General features: G+C 42.4%; 1 protein-coding gene across 1 annotated transcript in view; it reads right to left on the bottom strand.

The window, feature by feature from the left end:
• Nucleotides 1–11,895: 11,895 nt before the first annotated feature.
• Nucleotides 11,896–26,083, bottom strand: part of LOC126473327 (protein fem-1 homolog A) — a 66,678-nt gene continuing 52,490 nt past the window's right edge. The window contains exons 4-5 of the mRNA XM_050100313.1: nucleotides 20,344–20,469; nucleotides 11,896–18,417 (exon numbers count right to left, since the gene is read on the bottom strand). Of these exons, the coding sequence (XP_049956270.1) occupies nucleotides 18,193–18,417; nucleotides 20,344–20,469 (351 nt within the window). The 3' untranslated portion in view covers nucleotides 11,896–18,192. The remainder of the gene's footprint in view (nucleotides 18,418–20,343; nucleotides 20,470–26,083) is intronic.

Here is a 26,083-nt window from a genome sequence, read left to right as displayed (position 1 = left end):
GAAACAAGGAATCACAAAGAAAATCAGTCTTCTCATTTTCATAAAAATAATGATTTCTCTGATTACTGTGGTCCTTCAGCAATGAATTTTATTAGAATGGCAATGACAAACTATTGCAAACATGAAACCACTCACACTTTGGATAAACTCCATTTCAAAAAGTGAGTGAGAGCAGAAAGTATTCCTCTCTCTCCAATCTCCCCCCCCCCCCCCTCCCTCTTTTCGTCCTCCTTTTTATCTATATTCATTTAAATTTGGTACAAAAAATTTGGAAAGTATTTGAACAATTTACTTTGAATTTTTATACAGAACTCTAATGGACATTTGGATGGACACAGCCTATATATTTTAAATATACAAGGTGATTATAATCAAAGTCAAACTTTCAAAACGCTCTAGAAATAACAACACTGGACAGAATTATGTCAAATTGCAATGGAATATTATTGGAGAAGGGGAAAAACGTATGGCAGAAAGAAAAATAGTGTGTAAATTGAACAACAGATGGTGCTGTATGTCAGAATACGTAAATGAAAACACCTGTCACGCGCATTATTCATTGAAGTTGGCATAAACACACCGGGTACACGGCTTTTCCTCCATTCGCATCTGTCACTTTTGTCATGACTGTCTCAATGCAGGAGCATGCTCTGCTTGTAAAGCTGTATTACAAGAATGATTCCACTGCACACGTCACTCTCCAGAAGTTCTGTCTGGAGAAAATGATTCAGAAATTCGAAAAGATGGGTTCTTTTCATGTGCAACCTGGTAGAGGGAGGAAAAAAAACTGATTTGACATCAGTGGAAACAGTGGCCACAGCAATGCAGGAGGAGACGAGTGGTGGCGTGCAAATGTGTAGTGCACAGAAAATTGCCCGAACATTGGACATACCCATGAGCACTGTGCGCAAAATCCTACGAAACATCCTTCTTTGCTATCCATTCAACATTACCCATGTGCACGAGTTGCTTCCTGTTGACCTGCCAGCAAGAGAGACCTTTGCTTTAGAATTTCTTGCTAGCATGGAAGAGGACAATGATTGGCCATAGAAGATTTTGTTGACAGACGAAGCCCACTTCCATCTGACAGGATATGTCAAACACACAGAATTGTTGAATATGGGCAACGGAAAATCCACTTGCAAATCAACCAGTACCACTTCATCCTGAAAAGGTCACTGTGTTGTGTGGGTTTACGGCATCATTTATCATAGGGCCATATTTTTTCAAAGAGACAGGTGCTTCTGGTCCTGTTACCTGTATCATCACCGGTAAGCGCTGAGCGTCTTTTGCGCAACCATGTCATTCCAGCTCTCCAACAATGTGGATGGGTTCATTTTCATGCAATACGGCGCACCTCCACACATTGAAAATCCAGTTAAGCAGCTGCCGAAGTGCCATTTCGGAAATGCTAGAATTATCAGCTGCCATTTCCCTACAGCCTGGACATTCCAAATAGCTGACCTTAATCCATGTGACTTCTGGCTGTGGGGCTATCTGAAAGATGTTGTCTTCAGTGTTCTGACTGCAAACGTACCTGCATTGAAGGCATGCACTGCTCAGCACACACTGAACATGACTCCAGAAACACTTCAATCAGTTGTGGAACATGTTCTTTCTCGATTTCAACTTATTGCATATTGAACATGTTTTGTGTCAATCACATGGAAATTAATAATCCGATTTGATTTTGATTGATGCTTTTTATGCAGTTTTTGGCCTCAGGACAATTAAAAATGTTTTTGGCCTCAGGACAATTAAAAACCAATGTGAGTGATGCTTTTTATACGGTTTTTGGCCATGGTGGATGGGCTTATGTAACTAACAGAATCACACCTGCACAGCCATGCACACCGAGTAGTACAGTTTGTTTAATGTCAAACGTACACCTTAAGCATTGTTGTATGATTCAGTTGTCATTTGTAGACCACTATTAAATTATGATGCTTACAGCGCCATCTATTGCTACAGTTTGTAACTATTTATTTTTCTTCTTCCATATGTTTTCCCCTTCCCTGATAATATTCCGTTGCAATTTGTCATTATTATGACCAGCGGTGTTATTTCTACAGTGGTTTGAAAGTTTAACTTTAATTATATCCCTGATAATATTCCGTTGCAATTTGACATTATTATGACCAGCGGTGTTATTTCTACAGTGGTTTGAAAGTTTAACTTTAATTATAATCACCCTGTATATAATATGTAAGTATACAGGGCAAGTTACATAAGACAAAACACACTTTCTATTTTGCAAATGATTTCAGATATTGAAACAAAGTTTTACACAATTGATAGTATGCTCAGCGGCATACTGTCTTTTGTATGGGTAATGTTGTTAAGTGTGGAATCAACCGAGATACTGAAACCAGTGTGGTCTTTTAATGTAACTACATACTTTTAATTGCATTCAACAGCTCCTGGAAAGACAATTACAATGACATAGTGCTTGTAAACATTGGGGTTGAAACTTTTTACAAGATAATTTGAGAAATGTACTAAAACAGTAAAGCCAAGGTCGCCTATTGGTTGGTTGGTTTGGGGGATTAAAGGGACCAGACTGCTACGGTCATCGGTCCCTTTGTCCAAGTACTAAAAAAACACCCACAGAGAATAAAATACGAGTAACAGAATAGAGCACAGACGACACGGAACAAGAGAAACTGAGACAAAGACCAGACAAAACGAACTAAAAGCACACAGAGTGTGACGGTGGTTGGCCGACCAGAGAAATAAAAAAGGAAAAGCCAACCACTTGAAACACATTAAAAAATCAGTTTAAAACCGGAGGCCAAAGGCCAGAATCAACACAAAACAATAAGATAAAAACAGAAACACTCAGATTAAAGAATAAAAACCCCCTGCCCGAATAAAACGTAAAACTAAGTCAGCCATAGCCGAGTCATCTGTTAAAAGGGCAGGGAGTGAGTCAGGCAGTGCGAACGACTGCCTGAGCGCAGCTAAAAACGGACACTCCAATAAAACATGAACCACGGATAAAACGGAGCCGCAGCGACATAGAGGCGCGTCCTCACGGCGCAATAAGTGGCCGTGCGTAAGCCGAGTGTGCCCAATGCGCAGCCGGCAGAGGACAACAGACTCCTTGCGAGAGACCCGCAAGGAGGAGCGCCACACACCGGTAGCCCCCTTGATGGCCCGAAGTTTGTTGCGTGAAGGCAGGGCGCGCCATTCTGTGTCCCAAAGGTCCAGAATGTTGCGGCGTAGGAACGCTCGCAAATCTGTCTCCGGGAGGCCAACGTCCAGAGATGGTGCACTAGTCGCCTCTTTCGCCAGCCGGTCAACATTCTCGTTGCCGGGGATCCCAACATGGCCTGGGGTCCACACGAAGACCGCAGAGCGGCCGCAACGCGCAAGAGTATGGAGGGACTCATGGATAGCCATCACCAGACGGGAACGAGGAAAACACTGGTCAAGTGCTCGCAAACTGCTCAGGGAATCGCTACAGATGACGAAGGACTCACCTGAGCAGGAGCGGATATACTCTAGGGCTCGAAAGATGGCGACCAGCTCAGCAGTGTAAACGCTGCAGCCAGCCGGCAAGGAATGTTGTTCGGAATGGTCCCCTAGAGTGAGCGCATAACCGACTCGACCAGCAACCATCGAGCCGTCGGTGAAAACAATGCCAGAGCCCTGATACGTGGCCAGGATGGAATAAAAGCGGCGGCGGAAGGGCTCTGGAGGGACCGAGTCCTTCGAGCCCTGTGCCAAGTCGAGCCGAAGGCAAGGGCGAGGAACACACCACGGGGGTGTACGCAGAGGCGCCAGGAAAGGAGGCGGAACAGGGAAAAACCCAAGCCCGCAGAGAAGCTCCTTGACGCGTATGGCGATCGGACAACCCGACCGGGGCCGACGTTCCGGCAGATGGACGACTGACGGCGGGAACAGGAGACGATAGTTAGGATGCCCGGGCGAGCTTAGAACATGGGTAGCATAAGCGGCTAGCAAACGTTGGCGTCGGAACCGCAGTGGAGGGACACCTGCCTCCACGAGTAAGCTGTCCACAGGGCTGGTGCGGAAAGCACCAGTGGCAAGGCGTATCCCGCTGTGGAGAATTGGGTCCAGCACCCGCAACGCAGACGGGGATGCTGAGCCATATGCCAGGCACCCATAATCCAGACGGGACTGGATTAACGCCTGGTAGAGCCGTAACAGGGTAGAGCGGTCGGCTCCCCAGCGGGTGTGGCTCAAACATCGCAGTGCATTGAGATGCCGCCAACACGTCTGTTTGAGCTGCCGGATATGAGGCAGCCAAGTCAACCGGGCATCGAAAACCACCCCCAAAAACCTGTGTGACACCACCACCGAAAGAAGTTCGCCGTTAAGAGAAAGCTGCGGCTCCGGGTGGACAGTACGTCGCCGGCAGAAATGCATAACGCAGGTCTTGGCTGCCGAAAACTGAAACCCATGTGCTACAGCCCAAGACTGCGCCCTACGGATAGCGCCCTGTAGCTGACGTTCAACAGCTGCAATGCCGGGAGAGCTGTAATAAAGGCAGAAGTCGTCAGCATACAGGGAAGCGGAGACAGAGTTTCCCACGGCCGCAGCAAGACCGTTAATGGCTATTAAAAACAGACAGACACTTAAAACGGAACCCTGTGGCACACCGTTCTCCTGGACGTGGGAGGAACTATACGAGGCCGCGACTTGCACGCGGAAGGTACGACGCGACAGAAAATTGCGGATAAAAATCGGCAGAGGACCCCGAAGACCCCATCCATGAAGCATAGAAAGAATGTGATGACGCCACGTCGTATCGTACGCCTTCCGCATGTCGAAAAAGACAGTGACCAGGTGCTGACGGCGGGAAAAGGCAGTACGGATGGCCGACTCCAGGCTCACCAGATTGTCGGCGGCGGAGCGGCCTTTACGGAACCCACCCTGAGATGGAGCCAGAAGGCCCCGAGACTCCAGTACCCAATTCAAGCGCCGGCTCACCATCCGTTCAAGCAACTTGCAAAGAACGTTGGTGAGGCTAATGGGACGGTAGCTGTCCACCTCCAGAGGGTTCTTTCCAGGTTTCAAAACGGGGATGACAATGCCTTCCCGCCATTGCGACGGAAACTCCCCCTCGACCCAAAGACGGTTGTAAAGATCGAGAAGGCGCCACTGGCAGTCCACTGAAAGGTGCTTCAGCATCTGGCAGTGGCTGCCATCTGGCCCAGGAGCGGTATCAGGGCAAGCAGCGAGGGCACTGCGAAATTCCCACTCACTAAATGGAGCATTGTACGATTCTGGATGGTGGGTGCGAAACGAAAGGCTCCGGCGTTCCATCCGCTCTTTAATGGAGCGGAAGGCCTGGGGGTAATTCGCAGAAGCGGAACTCACAGCAAAATGCTCTGCTAAGCGATTGGCAATGACGTCGGAGTCAGTACAAACTGCTCCATTCAGTGAGAGCGCAGGGACGCTGGCAGGTGGCCGATAGCCATAGACGCGTCGAATCTTGGCCCAGACCTGCGATGGAGTGACATGGAGGCCAATTGTGGACACATACCGCTCCCAGCACTCCTTCTTGCCTTGGCGGATAAGGAGGCGGGCCCGCGCACGCAGCCGTTTGAAGGCGATAAGGTGGTCGAGGGAGGGGTGTCGCTTGTGACGCTGGAGCGCCCGCCGGCGATCTTTAATCGCTTCAGCGATCTCAGGCGACCACCAAGGCACAGTCCGCCGCCGAGGGGACCCAGAAGAACTGGGAATGGAAGATTCGGCGGCATTAATGATGCCCGTGGTGACCGATTGAACCACCACATCAATGCCATCATTAGAGAGAGGCTCAATAGCGGCAATGGAAGAAAACAAGTCCCAGTCAGCCTTATTCATTGCCCACCTGCAAGGACGCCCAGAAGAGTGGCGCTGTGGTAGTGACAAAATGATCGGAAAATGGTCACTACCACACAGGTCGTCATGCACACTCCATTGGACAGACGGTAAGAGGCTATGGCTACAGATTGAAAGGTCAATGGCGGAGTAGGTGCCATGCGCCACACTGAAGTGTGTGAAGGCACCATCATTTAACAGCGAGAGATCGAGCTGCGACAATAAATGCTCAACGATGGCGCCTCGACCTGTTGCCACTGACCCACCCCACAGAGGGTTATGAGCGTTGAAGTCGCCCAATAGCAAGAAAGGTGGCGGCAATTGGGCGACCAGTGCAGCCAGGACATGCTGCGAGACATCACCATCCGGTGGAATGTAAAGACTGCAGACGGTAACAGCCTGTGGTGTCCACACGCGTACAGCGACAGCCTCTAAAGGCGTCTGGAGAGGGACAGACTCGCTGTGCAGAGTGTGAAGGACATATATGCAGACGCCACCAGACACCCTTTCATAAGCTGCTCGGTTCTTATAATAACCCCGATAGCCACGGAGGGCGGGGGTTCGCATTGCTGGAAACCAAGTTTCCTGGAGAGCAATGCAGAAGAAAGGGTGAAGGCTGATAAGTTGGCGGAGCTCAGCTAGATGGTGGAAGAAACCGCTGCAGTTCCACTGGAGGATGGTGTTGTCCATGGCTGGGAAAGGCGTGACGGGACTGGGAAGGCAGATTATGCCACTGGGTCACCTGTTGCCTCCGATGGAGCATCCGTGCAAATGCCATCCATTGCGTCCGCGGGACCGGCAAGAGCGAGGTCCTCAGCGGACGCCAGAATCTCCACCTCGTCCTCAGAGGCAGAGCTTGTAGAAAGCGGTGGGATCGGTGCCACCGCAATACCGTTGGTCTTGGGGACTTTCTTCTTTTTCTGCTTGTCACGCTGTGCCTTCGGCGGTTCAGGCTGCATGGGCTTAACTGGGTCAGTCTCAGGGACAGACGACGACCGCGAGGCCCGACGACCAGGGACTGGCGGTTGCTTCAACCACTTGCGGGCGTCCGCTTTTCCACTGGTCGGAACTTGCGAAGGGAGGTCCCCAAGGGATCCCTTCCTGGCGAGAGCAGCCGAAGAAGTCTTACGCTTCTCCGGCTGGGAAGGGGGAGCTGATGTCCCCGAAGGTTGGGAGGGTGTTGCTCCTGGAGAAGATGGAGCAGGAGCAACAGGGTGTGAAGTGGCCCCCACAAGCAAGGGGGCCGGTGGATGCTGACCGATCTTAGAGCCGATTCGGGATGACGGGAGAACCGTCGTTGCAGCAGCGGCGTAAGTTGACGGCATTGCCACAGGATGGAGCCTCTCATATTTCCGTCTAGCCTCGGGGTAGGTCAGCCGGTCCAAGGTCTTATATTCCATTATCTTCCGTTCTTTCTGCAATATCCCACAGTCCGGCGAGCAGGGGGAATGGTGTTCTCCGCAGTTAACACAGATAGGAGGCGGGGCACATGGAGTATCGGGATGCGAAGGACGTCCGCAATCCCGACACGTGATGCTGGAAGTACAGCGAGATGACATGTGCCCGAACTTCCAGCATTTAAAACACCGCATCGGAGGAGGGATATATGGTTTCACATCACAACGGTAAACCATCACCTTAACCTTTTCGGGTAAGACATCACCCTCAAAGGCCAAGATGAAGGCACCGGTGGCGACCTGATTATCCCTCGGACCCCGATGGACGCGCCGGACGAAGTGAACACCTCGTCGTTCGAGGTTGGCGCGTAATTCATCGTCGGACTGCAGAAGAAGATCCCGGTGGAATATAATACCCTGGACCATGTTCAGACTCTTATGCGGTGTGGTGCTAACGGAAACATCCCCCAACTTGTCACACTTGAGCAACCTCCGTGACTGGGCAGAGGATGCCGTTTTTATCAACACCGATCCAGACCGCATCTTGGACAAGCCCTCCACCTCACCGAACTTGTCCTCTAGATGCTCCACAAAGAACTGAGGCTTCACGGATAGAAAAGATTCCCCATCAGCTCTGGTACAGACAAGATATCTGGGCGAATATGTCTCACTGTCACGCAATGCCTGTCGTTCCTCCCATGGTGTGGCCAGTGAGGGGAACGATTTGGGGTCATAAACGTTACCTTTAAAATGGGCTCTCGAACGCTTAGAGACTGCTGATGGCTGGCCGCCAGCGAGAGATGATGTACCACGCTTCATTGCGGGTCATCCGCCCTGATGCCACCTACTCCGACCAAGGGCCCTCCCCACGGGCGCCACCCAGCCACAGCAAAGGCCACCTGGCAGGATGGCCATTGCCGGGAGTCCCGATGCCCCAGGGCGATGGGCATCTACTCCTTGGCATACGTGGGGAGTTAACGGCGCAGGCATCAGTAGAGCGATCCCTGTGTTGTCAGGGGGCTACAACCAAAAGGGTACATGGCGGGCCCACCACAACGGACTGGCTACCGTGCTGGATCTTAGGTGCAAAACTGGCCAAGGTCGTCGTCGCAGTTAAAAGAAACACTGCAGAGTGCAGTGTGGTAATCGCCCAAGAGATCGAAAACGAGCGGGACACCATTGCAACGACGAGAAAGACGGCTAAAGGTCTAATTGCACGACGGATACAGTGCACCATGTAAGGCGCCCTTCCCCAATTGGCTCGCTCTTCGGAATAATTTAGAAAGATGGAGGTCAAACCCGAGAGGGGACCATCACAGAAGGCCGAAACATGTGAGACTCCTTTTAGTCGCCTCTTACGACAGGCAGGAATACCACGGGCCTATTCTAACCCCTGAACCCGCAGGGGGTGGTCGCCTATTGCAATGTAAAAAATGTCGAGCAGAGCTCTCATGCCAGACACTATCATTATATGCTGCACAACAGGCTTACATTGCCAGACATTCCTTGTCAACAGATCTTGTGCCACCATGCGGGTGAACAAGTGTCGTAGCCAGAACAGCTTCTACATGTACTCTGTCAGCTGCAGTCTTCATCCTCGTACTCTGGTTGATGCGGAAGCTGCCTGTTCACACTAGTGACCTAATCATTCATGAAAAGTGCCTGAGGCAATGGACAGCTACAATGCGGTTAGATTTCCGGGCACCGCCGAATTATTATGAAAGCATTTATTTAACATTTGCCGTTAAAAATAGCAAGTCTAACTTCTGCTCATAGATGCAGATGTACATGTCCGCATGCAAGCAATGCTGGAGCACAAATGACCTGCCAATAGATGACACAATTTCTGCTAGTTCTGCAGTGCAGACACAAACAGTGGAAGAAACTGGATGTAGCCTGGCACGGGCGTGTTTACATATCAATAGTTGACTCTGGCTGACTTTCCTGTCAGTTTTAGAATACAATATTTCTTGGATTCTTTTGCGAAGAGTTTCACCCTCAAAATTAACATGTATTATATCACTGCACACTTCTTTTCAAACACTTTTGGTTGCCATTAAAAAAAGTATATCATTCTACTTTTAAAAAAATCATACTAACTTCAATATCTTGATTGGTGCAAGAGTTAAGACACTATTACATACCAAAGTATGTGCCTCTTAGTTTAACTTCATTTGCTGAAAACCTCGTTTCAATATCTGGTATTGTTCATGAAATAAAAGGGATGCTCCCTCTTACATACTCATCCTATATATGTAATACATAAAATAGGAAAGTTGTTACCAAAAATCTCTAATAGTTCTTGACCAATTTACCTCAATACCAGAAATCTCAAAAAGTTCTTGATCGATTTACTTCATATGTTTACATAGTTCTCTAATCAACATCTGGAAGAACATAGCCCCCCCCCCCCTCTCTCTCTTCTCATATATATATCTTTACCAATTTACATCCAGTTTTAACACAGTACTCTAATGAACATTTGGATGGATATAGGATGTATATATTTTGAATAGACAGGGGAAATCTCAAAATTCTTAACCAGTTTACTTCAGATTTTTACATGATACACAACAAAACATTCAGACACACATAGGCTATAAATTTTTTCATACTCACTGCAGGAAAGAAATCTTTTGTGCTGTGTTGCGAACATGCACAGTTTTTATTTTTTCCTCACACTCAGTTTAAACTACGATAGGACGGCATGTAACTGATTAGGCAAATTGTTTCTTGCATATATATTCTCTCTCCTTGTACATATAGTTTTGGACAAAATTTGTATACACAACACTGTCATTTTTGTTTTCTTCCTCGCCTTTGGTTTTACACAAAAAAGGAAAGCTGTGTTTCTGGATTATGATTTGAATACTACTATAGGATCTGAATCATCCACAACTTTGTAATCCTAACCATTCACAGATTGAAACTATGTGAAATTCTGTCACTGACACTACTATCCTCAAAGATCCAGCAGCAGAAGAGGTCATATACCAAATGATCCCATGTGATTAACTTATCCATTTTACATGACTTCAGTCCTCCATCAAGGTTTTGTTTGCAACAACAATAAACAAGGCTCAAGGTAAGAAAGAGGGGTAAGACGGCAGAGGGGGGAGGGGGGAGGAAGAGAGGGGGGAGGGGGAGAGGGAGAGAGGGGGGGGGAAGAGAGAGAGAGGGAGAGAGAGAGAGGGGGGGAGGGAGAGAGAGAGGGGGGGAGGGAGAGAGAGAGAGGGAGGGAGGAGGAGGAGATGGCCATAGAGAAGGGGGTATGGAGTTTATGTTGTATATCAAATTCCCATAAGTATTTAGCAAATGCGAAGCACTGCCGGGTTCACTAGTAATTTTATAATCTGCACCTCATTATTCAAGAAAAAGTAGTGCTACTGAATGTATTTTACACTTCATGTTCAAACAAAGCAATATTAAAACACGCCAGACAATAGTAAATTCATAATAATATACTTCGTGAGGAAATTAAGCTTTATTAACAAGGGGGATATATATTTTAACTACTGTGAGTTGAAATACAGGGTGATTCAAAAAGAATACCACAACTTTAAAAATGTGTATTTAATGAAAGAAACATAATATAACCTTCTGTTATACATCATTACAAAGAGTATTTAAAAAGGTTTTTTTCACTCAAAAACAAGTTCAGAGATGTTCAATATGGCCCCCTCCAGACACTCAAGCAATATCAACCCGATACTCCAACTCGTTCCACACTCTCTGTAGCATATCAGGCGTAACAGTTTGGATAGCTGCTGTTATTTCTCGTTTCAAATCATCAATGGTGGCTGGGAGAGGTGGCCGAAACACCATATCCTTAACATACCCCCATAAGAAAAAATCGCAGGGGGTAAGATCAGGGCTTCTTGGAGGCCAGTGATGAAGTGCTCTGTCACGGGCTGCCTGGCGGCCGATCCATCGCCTCGGGTAGTTGACGATAAGGTTTCATAACTAACCTTTTTCGTAGGACTCTCCATACAGTTGATTGTGGAATTTGCAGCTCTCTGCTAGCTCTGCGAGTCGATTTTCCTGGGCTGCGAACAAATGCTTGCTGGATGCGTGCTACATTTTCATCACTCGTTCTCGGCCGTCCAGAACTTTTCCCTTTGCACAAACACCCATTCTCTGTAAACTGTTTATACCAATGTTTAATACACCACCTACCAGGAGGTTTAACACCATACTTCGTTCGAAATGCACGCTGAACAACTGTCGTCGATTCACTTCTGCCGTACTCAATAACACAAAAAGCTTTCTGTTGAGCGGTCGCCATCTTAGCATCAACTGACGCTGACGCCTAGTCAACAGCGCCTCAAGTGAACAAATGTACAACTAAATGAAACTTTATAGCTCCCTTAATTCGCTGACAGATAGTGCTTAGCTCTGCCTTTTGTCGTTGCAGAGTTTTAAATTCCTAAAGTTGTGGTATTCTTTTTGAATCACCGTGTATATTTCATCTTTCTTACCCCCTTAAAAACTTATTTGTTCTGAAAATCATAAACATTTTATTTAAAGAAAAAACATTTAAACCCTTCCTGCAGGAACACTTAGTATCATTACTGATTACTGAAATCTTTGTTCAATACCAGTCAGTTTTCACTGAAAAATGTACTTTTCATTCAAGGTCCGTATTAATATTATTTATTACAAAGTATTAAGAAAAGGTAAAACCAAAATGCTTTATTTAAGTACAACTATATGCTGAATTTTGTTTATGTTACAGAGACATACAGTGATGTAACATTTACAGATATTAAACAGCAGGTAACTAAGTCAGCTAAAAATTTCAGTGGTGTAGAGAATAATGATGACAATACGAAACTATTAGAAACTTTCACCTTATAAGCCACTAATTAATTTGTACAATTATCACAGATTCTAGTTAAAAGATACTGGCTGCTACCTGATTGTTGAACACATAGAACATTTACCCATACTTCTACGGCATTATAGCCTGTGTGGCTTCATAACAATGACAGAAGTGAAATTTCACTACTTGTACTTGGCAAAAAAACTTATAAAGAATCACTGCAAACAAATATTTCCTGTGGTACTCACATCTCAAGCACAGTTTTCACTTTTTTCCGTCTACTAGCTGATCATTGAATCTAATCTTGATTTTCATTACATGTCAAAACTTACAATTAAATTTGTTTTACAGTAAAGCAACAAAGACAAACTACAAACTTACTATAATGTAAAGCTCCTCAAAAAAGGGAAAATTTGTAAATCTGTAGTAACATCATATTATTTTTGGATAATATTTGCAGATGACACATTACTCACAATTGTCAGTGGATCTCTACAATTGACAAACTGTTACCAGTCAGTAAGTCAGCTCTGAATGATTTGTTTTACATTGAGAACTGTATTAACGTATTTGTTCTCCAACATATGGAATGATGCTTTAGTCAAGCATTCCCCCCCCCCCCCTCCCCCCAACCCAAGTTTTCTCATCAAGGGATTTGAGCCGGGAGGGAGGGGGGGGGGGGGGAGACCCCTCATGGATACATTGTCGTAATGAGCCTTATACTGCTTACTTCATTTCAGAGTGAAAAATTTCTTTTAAACAGCAACCAGTCTTACTGTGATAGGAGGGAAGTATAGGAAAACTCAATACCAATTTTCCTCCAGACGTGTCCTGTTGTTCCACCTTTAGCAAGGTCCTGGGACAATCCCCCCCCCCATTTCATTTTTTTAAAGAGTTTATTTCCCCAAGTCCTTCCATCACGTCTAAAAGACAAAGAAACCTATGGTTCCGACAACTACAATTTTTGTCACTAACTGTTTGTATCAGTATCCATTGCCTACTGATATGCAACAATATTTAGAAAGCAAACTTTTAAGCACTACAGTAAATATTCAGTTGCGAATGATCCTAAACAAAATTCTTGTGTTATCTCTATGCGGAATCACTTTCCCAGCTCTTTTTGTTTCACCCTTGTTGATTCACGAAGATTTGCATACCATCACTTCACTCTTTGTACTTCTCTGTCTGCTTAAATATATATTAATAAGTAGTTGTTGTTTAACACTGGCTCCCTTACAGATTCTCACTGCATATTAGTATTTTCAACAGGGTGGAAAAATATGTAAAATAAGCAAAAACAACCACTTACGTAAGGAGGATTGAAAACAGATAACACTAGCTTTCAAGCTCTTACTCTTTTTATGGTAGGATTATACACATTAACACACAAACAACCGCACAGACACTGAAACCACCTCCTCCTTTGCCCCCTTCTCTATCTCTCTCTCTCTCACACTGTCTTGTCTTGTCTCTGTGTGTGTGTGTGTGTGTGTGTGTGTGTGTGTGGGGGGGGGGGGGGGGGGGGAAGAGTCCTCCTACCAGAGAAAGAGCAAGAACTTGAAAGTTGGTGTTAACCATTTACTGTTATGTGTTTTGTGCACTTTGCACCAATCCTCTATAAGAATGCCATTGCCTTTCACTTATTTTAAGTATTTTTGTCAGATTAGCTTTGCTTAATCTTCTTGTTTCGTCCTTTGCTAATTATCCTCCTCTGCTGCACTGGTCACATCATAGTTATATAGAGTACTCAAGATAAGTAAACCTATTAAAATGGGCACCGAAAATGGCAGTATACAGATCTACATAGCTAAATTGTGAGTCATTGTCCAGTGTTAAGTCCCAAGCCTCTTTCTGTCTTAAGAACTAATAACACATGGGACCTGTTTATGATGTTGGATCTGGTAAATTGGGACCTTAAGCTTGCTAGTTATTTTTCATGGGTGTCTGCTAAATTTGAACACTAAGTCTTTGAAATTTGTATTGTTGCAACATAGTCCTAATTACAACAACACTTATTCATAACAAACTTGCAAGGGGAGAGAATGGCTGGTGAGTACTTGTTTTCAAGAGGTAAGTACTGCCGATAGACATGTGCCTATCAAATTTCACTTGCTGAGTGGCCACTTTGTCTTTTTGTAGGTTTACATTATTCTCAGCTGAATTTTCCTTTTAATAAAATGCATTCATAATATGCATTTCCACTGTATACTTGCGGTGTAGGCTGTTGGAAATGGATACAACAGTAAACTTTTCCATTATATGTTCACCCAGGCAAGGTTTTGCTATCGCTTTTCCAGAAACTGTCACACAAACAGCAGAAAACTGATTATCTGCATAAATTCATTAGTGGTCAGTGAGGATGATTTGCAAACTCTTATCAGTTTCAAATACTGATGAGCCTCAAGATGAAAAGACATCCATAGTAATATTATTCCTAGAAAGAGTATATACATCTCTAGTTACAATGTAGATGCAAAAGCTGAAACTCAGCGATCAGGAAGTAAGGGACATACTAGCCAGTTACACATTTCAATATTCAAATATTTTGACTGAATTTCTTTATAAGTGATGAGAATACGTAACACTTTAGGGCAAGGTGGTTGGCAAGAGGACAGCTCAATGCATAAAGATTTGTATTTACGTGCCTAGGGACCAGAAAATGTAGCATCTATTTTTGACAAAATCTGCATCTATTTGTGGCAAAATTTGCATCTATTTTTTGTGTTTTTAAATGATTAGATGCACTAATTTGAAAGGTTATCTCGCTACGTTAGTGAAGAGGAATAAAGCCTAATTTCTTTGGAGTTTACTATTAAAAAAGTGCCGAGTGGGGACTTTTTGATTAGATTGTTTGCTCCTGCAAAAATGTTCAACACCTTTTTGTTCCAAAGTGGCCTTTGTTTTCTTGATTTGGCAGTATTTAAGCTTTGAGGAATGATAGTTCTGTTGAAGAGCAGCAGCATTTTGCTGCCAGTGAACTGAATGTGTCACCAAATTAAGGGGTTTCTGGACATTACTTGTCTTTTCCTGCCTAATTCAATGATTACAAAATCTGCAGACTACTGACTTCAACTTCCACTGGGCATTCATAGCTGTGAGACCCACTCTTGACAACACTACAAATTGAACTGACAAGGTATTTTGCATAGAAGTAGAACTGAATGTACGGTAATTCTATTTTTATGGTAAGGGAAGGATTTTGCCGCAGTCAAAAAAAGTTATAGATTTCGTTTTCCAGTTCCTACAGCGCAGAGTGCGGGCATTATTGGCTATAGTGGTAGATAGCCACAAATGTAAACAAACTAGAATTTTGTGCCAGACAGAAGGGGAGAGGCGCAGGGAAACAAGCCCCACCTCCGTTTAGCAGGGTAGCAGCCTAAAGCAGGAATGACACATTGTTACACAGATCGCTGATCTCTTCTGGTGTTGTAATGGTAATAATTGAAATCTGTGATAGACCAGGATTAGTTGCTTCACTTTTTCAAAATAAGGAAAGAAAACCACGAGCAATGCATGATGCAAGGCATTCTGGGATGGCTATGCACAATTGCTTGTCGAGGTTAGGACTGAATTGCTAACGAAGTAGTTCAGGCCCGACTTCTAGTAATGTTTGAGTTTCTACATTATAACCATCTTTTGAGCTTTGGATAACAAGCAAACATATGCATTTTTGTGTTGTTGTAAAATGCTAGGTGCCACAGCTGAGTACTAGTATGTTGCATTACGTAGTGTGTATCTTCAATAGACCACTCAATCATCCAGAATTGGCATGGTGCCAGATCACTGTGCGCATTATTACACTGTTGCACTCTTACACTTCTTACTTTGCAAACACCTTCTTATGCACTTTTATCTTCCCAAACTGGGCTTCGCCAGATGATGTACAATACCAGTAACTGAAAATTGGATTTTGATATTTATATGCAGAAAATAAAGCTATTTCAAACTATCTCTGATAAAATAGTTCATACGGATACAATTTGCTATGAAATAGTGTCTATTAAATAATTGTGTTTTTGCATTTTGAGGCAGAATTTGTATCTATTTCGCATTTATCACAAAATGCGAATTTTTCTGGTCCCTATACATGCCACTGGTAATTACAGATAATATTTTATATTCCTATCAGCTGACATGACACAGCAGTTGGTGCTGTCCACTGATTTCTTCTCATTTTAGGCAATTGAGGTGAATGAGTAATTTCACTGAGAAGCATCTGATTTTTAAGGCATTTAACATATCCATAATGAGTCACTATGTATGGCTATTTCTAAGGCTTCAGTGCCAACACAAAATATCTGCCAGTTATGAATGGAGCAGAAAACTGTTTGCAGTGACATGAAATATAATTATTACAAAACAGTCTGTTCTTAATGCCTAAGATAGATTATTGCAAACTACAAATGGTCTGTAGTGGAATAAAAAGGAGTAGTAAAAGCAATAAGTAAACAAAACAACATAAAAACCTATTTAACAAAAAATGAAACTAAATAATTAGCTGTATTCAGTTACTGCAAATAACTTTTCAATTATTACATTTCTTTTGTGTTTCTAGCTGCATATATCTACTCTGCCTTCAAATAACACATTCAATTGCTAATACTGTTTGCCTAGGTCCATCAGGGCTTAAGGATACACCATAACTGCTTTGTGTAATTTATTGATGTTGCACAGTAATTCAGATTCCTAGAGAACACAATGCAAAAATTATACACATCTCCACTAATTATTGTTTCCACTCAGTAAATATATGTTTAATGTGAAAACCTCTACTTTATACTAAAATATGCCAGAGACATGGGCATGGACAGGAGGCAAGAAAGGCCGAGATAAAAAAACGGTAAAAGAAAACAAGTAGACACATAAACATCACATTGTTACTCATAATATCACTGCACTAACCACAAACAATAAATCATTCGAGATTAAATCAAATTAAATTAAACAACTTAACACACAAGTGAAAATGCAAAAGCATATAATATTATATAGGCAAGTACTGCTTCCAAATAAAGCAAATCTCTCACTATCTGTCTATCTGTATTATTACATTTATATGTGACCTAGAACTCATCAGTGATCAAAATTAAACATTTTCTGAAAGAATGTAACTGAATAACAAATTAACATTCTGCTATATTGGTAGACATGTAAAAACAACAGTACTCTGGTAAACGAGCGAATGACAGATTAAAAAATTCAACTTGTGAAATTCACAAATTATTTCATTCATCAATTTCTACAAAATAGTTAGCTTTTCAGGTACATGCATAATGTATTTCATTTTTACCAGTTCCTGAAATATTAATGGTGAGTAGGAACAATGCCTCATTCAAACAAAATAAAAATAAAAACCATGTATATTCATATTTTCATAATAATTAATTGCTAAATGTTTGTAACCAAATCTCCAAACCAGAAAATTGATACACTGACAAGACAGCCAAAAGTAACAGAAATGACACTGTTCACACTCGTGTTCTTTTCAAAATTACCAGCTTTACATTGAGTATTGCAGCTCTGATTCAATCTTTCAAAAAACTTATTAAATAAGTTTCTGTCCTGTGACTAAATACTAGCATATATGTACAGTATATAAAACCACACTTATTCAATATGAAGAATGTGGTTTCACTGTGCACAGAGTGGTAGTCATGAGCAAATGGCACATGTACTGCACTTAGATTCAGTACCTACATACTACGACACCCTCATGTTAACAGCTGTGCAGACCACTCTACCTAATAAAAGAAACCTGAAATCGGCATATCACATAGAAGTCTTGGGTTAATAACCCTTACCACACTAAATTTTACAACTTTTGTTTCTGATAATAAGGCTGTTTGCTAACAGCAATAACTGAAAGCTCAGACCATTACTTTAACTAGAAACTAAGCATGAAGATTAATGCACAGTGTCATATTGTAAACACAATGTGAGCCATTAGCCATTTGTAGCCTTTGTAAGTCAGGTGACATTAGCACCACACTAACATAATCCAATTAAAACACACACACACACACACACACACACACACACACACACACACACACACAATCTGCAAAGCAACTGCTCTTAAGTGAAAGCACTGCATCTGAGAAATTTCAAGTTTCTAGGTAAACCATGCCTACGTAAATCATTTCAAGGTTCATGAAATCGAACGAAGTCAACCAGAGTGACTGGTATCTGTCCTTTGTAAGGAATTTTGTACTTTGCAACAGCTGTAGCTGCCATACAACGCAATGTGATATAGTTCACCAAATGAACGTTGTTCAGAGGATTCACAGCCACAAAAACAGCAGGAGAGTCACCAGCTCTATTTGGTGTGTCCAAATGTGCTCCATGGTCCAACAGAAGCTGTACAAGCTGCAAATAAAATATTATAGTAGTTAGATAGTACACAAAGAGCTAGAAAACTTATCACGCATTATGAACATACAATTAAATTTTATACCCAGAATTCATTTGAAATTATGAAAAGCACAGTTGCTACTCACCATATAGTGGAGATGCTGAGTCGCAGATAGGCACAACAAAAAGGCTGTCACAAAATAAACTTTGAAGGCATTATCTACAAACAAATCTGGGGTACAGCTAGGGGCACCCGCATGGCGCTATGCAATGCCAGCCTATTCATGGGCCATCTAGAGGAATCATTCCAAAACACCCAGAATCCTAATTCCCTCACCTGGTTCAGATTCACTGATGACACCTTTGCGAACTGGATCGAGGGTGAGGACACGCAATCCACTTTCCACCAGAATCTTAACAGCTTCTCCTTCATTCACTTCACCTCGTCCTACTCAGCCTAACAAGGCACCTTTCTAGATGTTGACCTCCACCTCAAAGATGGCTAAATCAGTACTTCTGTCCATATCAAACCTACTAACCACCAGCAGTACCCCCACTCTGATAGCTGCCACCAGTTCCATACCAAAAAGTCCCTTCCATAAAGCCTAGCCACCCTTGGTCGTTGCACCTGCAGTGAGGAGCGATCACTCTCAAAATATACCGAGGGTCTAACTGAGGCCTCTACAGACCATAATTATCCTCCCAACCTTGAACAAAAAATATCTCCTGTGCCTTGTCTTTCTAGTCACCCACCACCTCCCAAAGTCTCATTGTCCAGCCACAGAGGAGCATTCCCCTCGTAATTCAGTACCAAACAGGACTATAGCAACTGAATTACATTCTCTGCCAGGGTTTTGACTACCTCTTGTCCCGCCCACTATTCTTCCCACCCCTCCCACAGCGGTATTCCACTGTCCACCAAACCTAAACAATATACTCGTCCATCCCTACACAGCCCCTACTCCAACCCCTTAGCTCATATCCCTGTAACAGACCTAGATCCAAGACATGTCCCATACATCCTCCCACCACCACCTACTCCAGTCTGGTCACAAACATCACCTATCCCATCAACGGCAGGGCTACCTGTGAAACCAATCACATGATCTACAAGCTAAGCTGCAACCCCTGTGCTGCATTCTATGTGGGCATGACAATCAACAAACTGTCTGCATGAATGGCCACCGACAAACTATGGCCAAGAAATGACTGGACCACGCTGCCCAACACAAAATTCTTCAATTCGATGACTGCTTCACAGACTGTGCCATGTGTATCCTTCCCACCAACAACAGCTTTTCTGAATTGTGCAGATGGGAACTCTCCCTGCAATATATCCTATGTTCTCATAACCCTCTTGGCCTCAACCGTCATTATTCATTGTCCTCACTCATGTAGTCCCTCCCCTGTCTCCATTCCAGCACTACACAACCCTCTATTCCACCAATGCACCAAGTCTTTTTAATTCTTTTCCGGTACGCCCCCTCCCCGCCACCCTCTGTCTAACTTCCCGACTGCACCTAGCTGCCCTATCCTCTCCCCACCTCATCCCTGCATGCTCCCCAGCAGCACATCACTGTCCCCAACCCCTATGGTGCTATCCCTCTCCCAGCCAGTTGCCTCTTCCATCATGCGCTGTTGCTGCTGCTTGTAGTGTGGCTTCACTTGCCAGAGACTGTGGTCATGTGTGTGTGGGCTGCATTTGCATGTGTGACTGTGTGTGTGTGTGTGTGTGTGTGTGTGTGTGTGTGTGTGTTGCCCAAAAGCATATTCTGTGACAGTCTTCTGTTGCACCTATCTGCGACTCAGCATCTCCACTGTATGATGTGTAGCAAGTATCCTTTTCATAATATTTTCCATTGTTCATTTGAAATTCATTATTTATTGCATTGATAGTTCGACTTATAGTATGATGATATGCAATACAAAGCATCAACTTACTGGGCTGTAGAAATTATATGGATTTGCTGCTACATGAAGTGGTGTTGATCGTGATTCATTTCTTGCATTCACTGGTGCACCACAATCAAGAAGAAGTCGTATAACTTCCATATTAGGAAATATCATCTGAAAACAGATGATCGGAACCCTTTCAAGAACAGTATACATACACTACGAACACCAATTAAAAATAATACAAAATCACACAAAATTATCTAGAGTGTATTTTTATGGAATATACAGTAACACACTATTGACTAATTAAAAGCTAGTACGATAAGGTGAAAATAAGGTTCAAATGGCTCTGAGCACTATGGGACTCAACTTCTGAGGTCATCAGTCCCCTGGAACTTAGAACTACTTAAACCTAACTAACCTAAGGACAACACACACACCCATGCTCGAGGCAGGATTCGAACCTGCGACCGTAGCGGCTGCGCGGTTCCAGACTGTAGCGCCCAGAACCACTCGGCCACTCCGGCCAGCCGAAAATAAGGCTCCTGGTTTTTGAGTGACAAGAAAAATGTCAAATTTCTCTGAAGAGGACAAACACAGAATTACAGGTACATTCCTGACTTACACTGAATTTAATTCACTGCAGATCACAGCAATTAATTACAGCATGCAGCAGTAAAACACACACACACACATATATATATATGTACAGTTTATAAGCAAATACATGAAAATCAATTTGTGAGGGTGCTACGTGAAACTATCTGCACATTTCCAAATGCAGAAAAAGAAACTTACTACAAGTGGTTTTAATTATCCTAAATGACTTTATGTTACTAACCATCCACAAATTGTATTCCTTCATACTGTGATGGGAACATACATGGTGGTAAGAAAATAAAACACTACACTTCTCCAGGGAAAAACCAGGTAAATCTTGTCATCATATTCATGATTATTGTGCTCCTCCTAAATCACTTCTGGTATAAATAAAGGGCAGTTCTATAAATATCAGGTAAACAGAGTAAAAATGATAAACATGTGAAGTTAGCATGGATCATATGGTTGACTGTAGTGGGAAAAACACACCTTATTGCAATCTGCCATATAGTCTGGAGTCACGAATGGCAGCCTCAACCAGAGCAGAGGGGAATACAGAATACATTAATTTAAAACCCTAGTCTAAAGCGCCCATAGAAATTTCATTACATAAAACTCAGGTTGGGTGGTTTGACAGCCTTGGAAACCTGCTACAGACACAATAATGGACCTGTTTCTTTTGTCTACTCCTCTTATTTGCTTCAATACATGACACATTCTTGATCTCTCTAATTTCCTTGATCATTTTCTTCTACAAGTAAACTGATGAATCCCAACTTCAGATGGTGTGGCTCTTTAGGACCGCATTTTTAAGCAGATACAGCTTGGTTCAATAATACTGGAAAGAATGAGAAAATTGAATATCACACATTCACCATGCCTTTTAACATACATCAACCTCCTATATTTGTCCTTTAATTCACCAGTGCCTAAATCAAGTTAAGTTCCTGGAAGTCATCCCTCCACACTAACATTTATTAACAAAATTAGTGTTAGTTCACAGTTTACACCAGTTTGACCCGATGCGGTAGCTCCCCTTAGCAAAACTCCAATTCACATCTATTTCACTGCCTTTAAGGTTCTTCTTTGTACATAGAAAGGTGAAAGCTTTCCTAATATACTTGCTCTCTTGGAGCTAAAAACAAATTCTGACAGCTGATCTGTTCTGTCCTTAGTGATATATGTAGTGCATCAACAACAAATGGAATTTCTCCAAAACTATTAAAATACTACCTACCAAGAAAGATGACATGTTGTGCGCTTATGTTATTCCATCCTGTGCAAGCCTCTGCATCTCCAAATAGCAATTGCAGCCTACATCCATCTGAATCTCTTTACTGTATTCGTCCTTTGGTCTTTGTCTCTCTCTCTCTCTCTCTCTTTCTCTCTCTCTACACAACCCCCCTCCCCACACACACTCCCTTCAATACTAAGCTTATGACCCCTCGATGTTTCAGAATGTGTCCTATCAACTGGTCCCTTCTTTTAGCCAAGCTGTGCCAAAAATTTCTTTTCTCCCCACTTCTATCGAGCGCCTCATCATTACTTGCATGGTCTACCCATCCAATCTTCAGAATTCTTTTGAAACACTTCTGTTCTCTTCTTGTCTGGACTGTTTATCATCCATGTCTCACTTCATACAAGGCTACACTCCAGACAAATACCTTCTGAAAGACTTCCTAACATTTACATCAATATTTGATGTTAACAAATTTCTCTTCAGAAACATTTTTCTTGCCATCACCAGTGTAAATTTTATATCCTGTCTACTTCAGTCATCATCAATTATTTTGTTGCCCAAATATCAAAACTCACATACTACTTTTAGTTTCTCATTTCCTAATCTAATTCTCTCAGTATCACATGATTTAATTCTACTTCACTCCCTTACCCTTGTTTACCTTTTGTTGATGCTTACCTTATATCCTGCTTTCAAGACACTGTCCACCCCATTCAATTACTCTTCTAAGTCCTTTGCTATCTCTGACAGATTTACATCATCATTTGCAAACCTCAAAGTTTTTATTTCTTCTCCCTGAACTTTAATTCCTTCTCCAAATTTTTCTTTAGTTTCCTTTACTGGTTGCTCAATGTACAGATTGAGTAACACTGGACATAGGTTACAATCCCCTCGATCTGTTCTCGACAACTGCTTCCATTTCATGCCCCTCAACTCTTACAACTGCCGTCTAGCTTCTGTAAAATTTGTAAATAATCTTTCAATCCCTATACTTCACTACTGCTACCTTCAAAATTTCAAATAGTGTATTCCAGCCAACATTATCAAAAGCTTTACTGAAGTCTACACATGCTATAAATGTAGTATTGCCTTTCCTTATCTTCTTGCAGGGACATATACCTTATGCGTTCCTGCATTTCTCCAGAATCCAAACTGATCTTCCTTGAGGTCAGCTTCTACCAGCTTTTGCATTCTTCTGAAAACAATTAGTATCAGTATTTTGAAGTCATTACTTATTAGACTGACAGTATGGTAATATTCACTCCTGTCAGTGTGTCCCTTAATTGGAATTATTACATTCTTCTTAAAGTCTGAGGTTTGCTTGTCCTATACATCTTGCACATCAGGTGGAATAGTTTTGTAATGATTAGCTCTCCTGAAAGTATCAGAAGTTCTGACATAATATTGTGGACCTTGTTTCCACTTTGCTCTTTCAGTGCTCTGTCGTATTCTTCTTGCAGTATCATATCTCCTATCTCATCTTTGTCTATATCCTCTCCTCTTTCTATAAGATTGCATTCAAGTGGTTTTTATATGAGCTCTTCATATTCCTACAGTTGCTCCTCTTTTCTCCAAAGGTCTCTTTAATTTTCCTCTATGCAGTAACTATCTTTCACCTAGTTATATATGCATATATAGCCTTGCATCTGTCCTCCAGCAGTCCTGCTTAGCCTTTTGCACCTTCTGTCAATATTATTTTTTAAATGTCTGTATTCCCTTTCGTCTGCTTCATTTGCTGCATTTTTATATTTTCTCCTTCCATCAGTCAAATTCAATATCTCCTGTTACATCCAAGGATTTCTACTAGGCCTTGCCTTTTTACCTACTTGATTCTCTGCTGGATTTACTATTTCATCTCTCAAAATGATCCACTCGTCTTCTATTTTATTCCTTTCCCCTATTTGAGTCAATGGCTCCGTAATGTTCTGTCTCACACTTGCACCAACCTCTGGTTCTTTCAACTTACCCAGGTCCCATCTCCTTAATTTCCTACCTTTTAACAGTTTCTTTAGTTTTAATCTATAGTTGAAAACCAATAAATTTTATTATGGTCAGAGTCCACATCCGCCCCTGGAAACATCTGACAGTTTAAAATCTGGTACTGAAATCTCATCACAATCTAAATAATGGTATTCAGTTTCCCTGCTGATATCTTTTGCCCAAAATATTTTCTTACACACGGACAGAGTCACACTGATGTACGAACAATTTACTTAATAGATCACAGTTTGTGTTCCAGAGGAGCTGCCAAAATGAGAATGTTATGTATAGATTTGTTGACCTAGTGAGAAGTAAATACCAGACTACAAATTCAAAGCTTCAGAGTTCAATCTTCATTTGATTTTAGTACTTTTGCTGCTGATTAGCACTGCCTCACCTCTAGCAATGATTCATCTATGTCAAAAATACCACATTGTACCATGTCGGTCTCTTTATGACTGAATGGTTAAGTCAGTTCAATGATCAGTGGAAGGCAGGATCATAAAACTTTCAATAGGACCAATCCTAGTAATGCACTGTAGTGTTTAAACCAAACTTCGCATTAAGGACAGCTTTACTTACATGTGGTCACCAAATGACACAAGGATTAAATAACAAAATATCTTCATAGGTGGCATTTTCTGTGATCTGTCCAATGCATTTGATTGAGTAGATCATGATAGTTTCTAGGAAAACCTTAAATTTTATGGAATTAATGGCATTACAAACAATAGTTTGAACTGTAACTACCAAAAACATTGTAAATGTGGCGTGGAATAATTGAAACACTGCTGCAATGAGAGAATAGTTTAACGTCAGTGGAGGGAAGGGTGACTGTGTTAACTATTCACCACGAATGATGTAGTTCCACATGAAAAATTTTAGGTTCACTCTTACATGTGTGAATAATATTTCACATAACATATATGCTGACAACTTTAATCTCCTTAAGAGGCAACAGCAAAATAAATTGTTAATAATGATTTTTTTTCAAGGAATAACAAAATTTTCTCTACAAGTTCTACAATTTAGGGAAAAAAAGAAATGGTGTACAATATGACCAGGGACAGTAATTAGGGCAGAATTTTTCAACTTTTTGGGTGTATATACTGATGAAATTTTGATTGAGTGGAAGATGTTACGAAGGTTCACAAACAGAGATGTTGAGCAACTTCTGTTCTTAACATAATTACTGGATTTGGAAACAAACAAATTAACAAGCTTTGCACATTTTAACTTAATAATGGCTTATGGCATTGATCCCACCCCACCCCCTCCCCATGAACCACGAACTTTGTCGTTGGTGGGGAAGCTTGCGTGTCTTAGTGATAAAAGATAGCCATACCATAGAAGTCACCACAACACAGGGGTAACTGTTGACAGGGCAGAAAAATTTGTGGTTCCTGAAGAGCAGAAGCACATTGCATAAAAGTTGCAGGGACAACAGTCCGGATGATTGACTGATCAGGTCTTGTAACATAACCAAAACAGCTTTGCTGTGCTTGTACTGCAAATGCCTGAAAGCAAGGGGGAAACTAAAGTCATAATTTATCCCGAGGGCATGGAGCTCTACTGTATGGTTAAATGATGATGGCATCCTCTTGGGTAAAATATTCCAGAGGTAAAAAAGTCCCTAATTTGGATCTATGGATCGGGACCACTCAGGAGGATGTCTTTCTCAGGAGAAACAAAATTGGCATTCTATGGGTCAGAGCATGGAATGTCAGATCCCTTAATCAAGCAGGTAAGTTAGAAAATTTAAAAAGGGAAATGGACAGGTTAAAGTTAGATATAGTCGGAAATTAGTGATGTTCAATGGCAGTTGGAACAGGAATTCTGGTCAGCTGAATACGGGTTTATAAATACAAAATCCAATAGGGGTTGACTGATTGATTGAGGGTGGGGGACAGGGGGGGGGGGGGGGGGAGGTCATCAGTCCTGCGATTCAAAAGGTACATAGGTACA

The sequence above is a fragment of the Schistocerca serialis genome, chromosome 4, assembly GCF_023864345.2.
Source record: "Schistocerca serialis cubense isolate TAMUIC-IGC-003099 chromosome 4, iqSchSeri2.2, whole genome shotgun sequence".
Classification (NCBI taxonomy): Eukaryota; Metazoa; Arthropoda; class Insecta; order Orthoptera; family Acrididae; genus Schistocerca; species Schistocerca serialis.
Note: the sequence above shows the minus strand (reverse complement) of the source record. Positions and strands in the feature narration are given on the sequence as shown.